The sequence below is a fragment of the Hyperolius riggenbachi genome, chromosome 12, assembly GCF_040937935.1.
Source record: "Hyperolius riggenbachi isolate aHypRig1 chromosome 12, aHypRig1.pri, whole genome shotgun sequence".
Lineage (NCBI taxonomy): Eukaryota > Metazoa > Chordata > Amphibia > Anura > Hyperoliidae > Hyperolius > Hyperolius riggenbachi.
The window spans coordinates 83,374,414-83,381,350 of record NC_090657.1 but is presented as its reverse complement, the minus strand read 5'-3'; the positions used below and the strand labels follow the sequence as shown (position 1 = coordinate 83,381,350).

The following is a 6,937-nucleotide window of genomic DNA, read 5'->3' as shown; positions in this document are numbered from 1 at the left end:
GAGGCTGCTCGATCGCTGGATCCCAGCGTGGTAATGTATCCAGCGGGCGATCGGGGGGGTCAGTTCCAGGGGTGCCAGCAGACAATACTAGCTAGCCTAGTGCTAGCTAGTATCTAAAGGACACATTTAAACTAATAAATTAGCACAGGGGGCACGGATAATGCAAAACCTCCTGAGTGGCGTAACGCTCAGGAGGTTAACTGCCAAAATAGTAAGATACCAGCCAGCCTCTCTACTCACTTGCACACTATTTTGTCAGTTAGACTTTGCAACTACTGTTCAGGAAATGCTGTTGTATACAAAGAAAATCCTGAGGATCCCCCATGAAGAGATGGACTGGCCCAAAACCAGTCGTTCAGTCAGATTGTAACTGCCTACTTTTTTCGCGATAGTGGTCTTTTAAGGGGAACTAAGTCTAGTAAAAAAAAAGCAAAGGCAGTTTTACTTACCTGGAGCTTCTACCGGCCCCTGCAGTCGCCTTGTGCCAGCGCCGGAACTCACGATCCTCTGTTCTTCCACCGTGGCTAAGTTGCAATTTCCCCCGACTAGCCAGTCCATGGTCACTGTGCCAGGATGTTCCTGGTGACGGGAGTGCGAACAAGGACTTGTGCAGCCACGCAGGCGCAGTGGCCATCGACTGGTCAGTTGGGGGAAGCCAAAACTTAGCCGGTTCCCTTTAAAGTAATACTAAAATGACTGTAAAAAAAGTTAGATACACCCATGTAAAGCAAAGGCTCTAGATCCTACAGAGCCTTCCTAGTCCTCTCTCTGTGCCCTCGTTCCACTGCTGATTCCCTGGTTTAAGTTATTCGACCAACTGGTCGTATATGCCTTAGGGAGTCTTCATGAGGATGTGGGACTCCTGTCCTTGGAAACATGAGTGCTTCAGAACACAAGCAGGTCCATACAGCACACGTCCGGGCTTGCATGTAAGCAGTACAGATGCAACTGTCTTCAGAAGTACTTGAAGATGTGACTGCTTGCCAAGCTTTCCAAGGAGTCCCAAGGTGCAAAATTTCAATGCGGGACAGCGGTGGACCGAGAGCACGGACAGAGGATTGGGAGGGCTCTATGGGATTCAGAGCCTTCCCTCTACATAGGTGAGTACTGTATATAACTTTTTTCACAGTCACTTCAGATTTGCTTTAAAGGGAATGTACAGTGGGGTTTTTTTCTTCAGTTCCACACAAGTTAAAAAAAAATGCAGCAGAGACATAATTTGCAATTTCAAAAACACAACAAATATATGCTACGCTTCAACTTCTCCTAATGCTAGGTACACACTATGAGATTTTCTTGCAGATTTACTGTCAGATAGGTTATTTCCGACATGTCCGATCTGATTTCCGATCGATTTCCGAAGTGAACGGAAAACAGTCAGAAGTTGATAGGAAAATGATAGGCAATCAATCGGACATATTGGAAATAATCTATCTGACAGTAAGTCTGCCAGAAAATCTTATAGTGCCTCTAGGGCCTATCTATGTAAGTTTATTACCAGTGGAGCACACTGTTCCTAGCTCACCCCAACACATTTGTTCCAACCAGTGTTGTGTACAGTAGTGCTCATCTCCCAGATCCTTGTCAAGTTCTCTTGACCAAAAGTATCTCCAGGAGATGGAAAACACCTTTAAAGGGTAAAGGGACCATGAGCAGTAAAAATAAACAAAATCGGGAGTTACCAGGAGCTTCATCCAGCCCACCAGCAGAATTGATGACCGTCGACACCCGGGCCAAGTGTGGGGCTGACACTTCCTTAACGGTGACGCTACGCATCATCACGCCGGCCGCTACGCATCATCATGGCAGCGGGCGTGACAGTACTGCGCATGCGCGGTGTTCTAACTCTAAATGCAGTACTGTCACGCCGGCCGCCGTGATGATGTGCAGCAGCCGGCGTGATGATGTGTAGTGTCACAGTTAAGGAAGTGTCAGCCCGACATTTGGGCCGGGTGTCGCCGGCCCGGGAGAGGAGCCAGGAGGACGCTCGGGGACCTCCCGACTTATGGTGGGCTGGAGGAAGCCCCAGGTAAGTACCGATTTTGTTTATCTTTACTGCTCAGGGTGCCTTTAAAGGATACCAGAGCCCAAGCCACAATATAAAAAAGACATAGTACGCTGTCAAGAGGGTGTGAGCCCTCACTTACCGTTCCCTTGTTTGCAACCTGTTTGCCTCAGTTCCCCCATTCTAAACGCCGTTAGCGGCTCCCGACCCCAGCATTCACTATGGAAATACTGCGCCATGCATTTCCTTCCTTCTCCCCCTGTGCTTGCGGCTACGTCATCACTAGACACGCCCATCTAGAACGGAGGAACTCAGGATGCAAACAGGGAGTGGTAAGTGAGGGCTCACTGCATGGCTCTGTGGCCCTTTTGTAGAGAACTGGCCTCAATGCAAGTAAATGTTCCTGGTGATAGCAAATAAATACTTCCAGCAGTAACACAAACAACAAAAGTACAATTTATTTAGAAGTAGTAAAGGTAATAATCTGTCAGGGTTTTAATGCTGTGTCCACACAGAATAGATTTCCTCATTTATTGTTACTGGTGACAGGAAGGTGTCCCAACAGGACAACAAACAGCAATACAAAAAAAACCAAACAGAAGTTTTAATTATGTTTAAAGCAAACAGAGGAGCCTGAAGAGTAAAAATAGCTAAAACAGTTAAAAACACAGAGGAGGCAGAGGTGAACGTACCTCCTCTAAGCAGACACAAGTACTGTTGATTTAGAAAATCACAGAAATGTTATTTACATACTCTAAGGCCTCTTTCACACTTGGACGTTGCGTTTTAGGGGACGTTAAGGTCGCATTACCGTACCCCTAACGCAACGCATGGTGGTGTTGAAGTTGGACGTCAGATTGAGCCGCATTATGCAGCTCTTGGTGCGCTGTTTTCGTTCTATCTATACTGATAGAACAGCCGCTCCAGGATAGTGATGGGAAGTCTTTTCAAGGATTCGGATGATTCGAATCGGATCATTGAAAAGATCCAAATCATTTGAATCATTTTACTAGGGAAGCAGACTGGGGTGAAATGACTAGCAGGACAGGACTTTCCCTGCACTGTACATTCTGTATGTTCTTGTTTCTTCCAGACAGACATCCACTGTGAACCGAATCGTTCATTGTGATGATCCGGATGATTTGACTCACAAAAACCATCCGGATCAAATGAACGATTCATTCATGATCCGGACAAGACTACGAGTCCAGGTTACCTCACCACAGTGCAGTGAATATTAATTATCCATGTGGCTAGTCACTGAGCATGTGCAAGCAGTCTAACTCAGCTAAAGCCCAGTATAACGCACAGCATGCTGCACTTTCATTCAAAGTGTAGCGTTACAATGTAATGCAACGTGGGCACTGTAAAAGGCACTGTAAACAGCACATTAATTTTTCATTACTGTGAGTTGGGCTGCGTTACAGGCTGCTGTAACGTGTCCCGTCCCACTGTGAAAGCAGCCTAAAAAGACACAGTCACAGGCATGACCATGCTTCATCAGGCAATAAGGAAGGAGCATATAACAGTAGCAGGTCTAGGTAACACCAAGCACCTCTGTACTGCACTAGATTGGGCTCTCGGTGTCCCTGCCTTTGCTTGCAAAGAAGTTTTAATTAATTCCCACTCTGTTTGAAAAATAAATATTGACCGTTTTGAAACTGAGCTTCCAACAGTCATGTTCCCTGTAGTGAGCCTGATGAGGCAGACAGAGGGTTTATTATTCATCATCTTACCTTGTAGTCTTGGAGGTGGCCTTCTAAGGAAGGTACTACAGACACTTGGTGAGAAGTTTCCCCAAAAGGCACATGGAAGGTTTTTCTTGCCACTAGACGTGGAGCAACTGCAATGTTGCAACAAAGTGATATAAGAGATATGTATCTGCCGGTGTGCCTTAATAAGCATATAAAACAGTGCTCATGGTAAGTACTTGGCAATACAGAAAAAAATAAAGAAATTACTTCCATATGATGCAATTAAAGTGGACCTAAAGCACAGGACAGAGGAAAAAAGAGAGAAATGCACCCTGTATGTATTTAGAGAGTTTAAAGCGGACCCAAACCAAACATTTTTTTAATTCAAAATATTTAGTTGCACCACTCGGACACATACAAAGATAAATAAACACTCCTTTAAACCTATGAGCATTTCAGTGCATGCTTTTCACCCTTCTCTTTTCATAAATAGGGTTATACAGGTGGCAGCCATTACTTCTGAGCTTAGTAGGAGGTTTTAGATCATGGGTGTGTTTGTCATCTGCTACCCTCCCTCACAGGGGCATCGTCTATGTGAAATCTCACACAAGCTGAGATCACCTCCCCTGTGACATCATCAGTAGCAGCCTGTGTTTTGTTTTTGATCTTCTCCACCAGTTTGCCGGAAAAATCCCAGCAATATGAAGGGAAGGGAGGGGTTCCTCCAATAAATTTTAAATATTTTATATTTGTCATCATGCAGCTGAAAAAAGGCTGCAATTTATCATTATAATTTAGAAAATAGATTTTATTTCTGAAATCTTGTATTTTTAGTTTAGGTCCACTTTCATCTGGTCCCCTCATCTGTGTCTAATCACACACACTGTAATTTGATCTCTCCCGTGTTACCTGACTACCACGGCAGAAAAGCTCATTTGAAAGTACAGGATGTTAACAATATGTCTGCTTACATAAAAGTAAGAAGTAGACACACTGCAGATTTATTGCAGGATTTATATCAGCTGTAACAAAAATGTTTTTTGTTTGAAAGTTATTATGCTGTTGTGTATCTTTTACAGCAGAAAGGAAGTTCTGAGTTCAGGTCCGCTTTAGGAGGTGAACCAGCCCACCAGCACCCACTCATAAAACATCCATGAGTTAATGAAGGACATCATACCTTCAGTATTAACAAAAGTAAGTATAGCGCTTCTGCAGTCTTCTAGGAACTCTCTTTTCTCCACCTCTCCTCCACTATTCCTAGATTTCCCAAAAAACAGTTCCAGTTTGTCCAAAATGACTTCTTGTGACAGGTTAGCAGGAAGATTATAGACTAGGATCTTTGTAGGACTTATACTCATTCTCATCTGTAGATGACAGAAAATCAACTGGCTTTATTAAATGTAAGTTCATTCTTTTATACTTTATTTTTAAATTACTTAAAGGATACTCGATGTGACATAATGAGATAGACATGTGTATGTACAGTGCCTAGCACACAAATAACTAGGGTTGAAAGAGTTAAAAAACAGGTATGCAAGTGACAGTTTCTGTCCAGGTTGGGACTGGGTTGGATTAGCATAACCCTCTCTGATAAGTAATTACAGCCATAAAACACTTTCCTGGTAGCAAATCGCTTTTGAGAACAGAAAAGAGATAAAAAGGGACAATAGTTTAGAGATATTAGCTCTGGCACGAACACTTTCATTCCAGCGCAGGAGACTTGGGCGCAGCAGTGAGTAACGTCGGCGCCGTCAGAAGACGGAGCTAAAGTTACTTATAAAACACTATAATTCGGCCTCCAGCAATAGCTGGAAGCCGAATTATTTCATTCCCCACCATCCATGGCGGCCTGGAGGGGGAATAGTATATAATATCGATGAGAATTTGTGCAGGAGCAGGATAAGCCATACAGGCGCCGATTCCTCTTGTACGCCTCTGCCATACTTGAATGAATGTGTCATTGAGATGAGGCCATGAAACAGTAAAAACTTAAAAATTAGATTTAAATATAAAATAAAACTGTGGGATTGCTTAAAAAATAATAATTTTTAGGAGAAGGAGGATAGATAGAGTTGTTTATTTCATCATTTTTTTTTCACCTTGGATGTGCTTCAAAGCAGGCTTCAAATAATAATTAAAAAAAGATTGATAAGGGTTAGGAACCAGAGGAAGGGTAAGTTGTCCCAAAACGTGTCGCATGCAAAAGTAATGTATACCTCACTAATTTGTTAATAAAAGGAGGAAGAGTTTAAAAACTTTAAGCTACAGTATGAGGGAGCAGGCTGGTGTTGTGTGTTATGGCCAAATGCACATGGCATGTGGCCAACTGCACTATACAGTGTGAGCATAACCTGAAACCTTGTAGAGATGGTTTTTGCCGGCCACCACTGCTGAGAGTCTATTGTTTTTACAGCAGTCCTCGATGTATTGGTGAGCAATCAGCCTGATAGAGCGCTCAACAGATATTTCTTATACATGCATTGCTAATGACTAACACTTTAAATAAACGTCCGCCTTTTGAGCATAAAATAATGTCCGTAATAACAAATACAGTTGGTTTCTCCAGTATAACCCCACTTGTATGCGTAATGTCCACAGCCTTGCATCAATCGACAAAGTGGTAACACTATACGCTCACCAGAAAATAAGCCAATCCTCTCAGATCAGCAGAAAGCGCTTTTGGCCTTGCCAGCAAACTTTTCTTCCTCCACTCTTCAAAGTGTGTCAGGGTTCCACCATAAATAAAAGATATAAAACACAGCGACAATAGTGTAATATCATCTGGTCAGTATTCCACCCAGTGCAACATTACGCCAATAGTGTCACCCAGCGTGCCTCCACCATACAGACACACCAAGCGCTCACCAGATGCACGGGCCGACCCGCAACAGACCAGCAATGCAGCGTGTGATAACAGCTCAAATCCAATTTCCTGGCAGGTATATCTCCTAGGACTCAAACACAGTCGACCATAGCGTAATTCCGTTTTATTGTTTGCTTCATAAAAAGTAGTGCACTTACATTTAAGTAGATAAAATGCGCATATAAAATCAGTATCATAAAATCCTCCAGCGTCTCAACAGCTCCTTCGGCCACGCCCTACTAGTTTCGTCCAATCGACTCATCAGGGGCTTGGCCTATCAGAGCTGGGAGACGCTATAAGTATCCTCCCCGTCTGTCACATGTTCAGTTTACCATTAACTCACATGATCGGCTGTTTAAGCTGTATTCATTCGCC

General features: G+C 43.4%; 1 protein-coding gene across 5 annotated transcripts in view; it reads right to left on the bottom strand.

The window, feature by feature from the left end:
* IFI35 (interferon induced protein 35) overlaps nucleotides 1–6,937 on the bottom strand; it is a 98,975-nt gene that overhangs the window by 929 nt on the left and 91,109 nt on the right. For all 5 annotated transcript variants that reach the window (XM_068262043.1, XM_068262041.1, XM_068262042.1 and 2 more), the window contains 2 exons: nucleotides 4,877–5,063; nucleotides 3,742–3,848 (listed from right to left, as the gene is read on the bottom strand). In XM_068262043.1, the coding sequence (XP_068118144.1) occupies nucleotides 3,742–3,848; nucleotides 4,877–5,063 (294 nt within the window). The remainder of the gene's footprint in view (nucleotides 1–3,741; nucleotides 3,849–4,876; nucleotides 5,064–6,937) is intronic.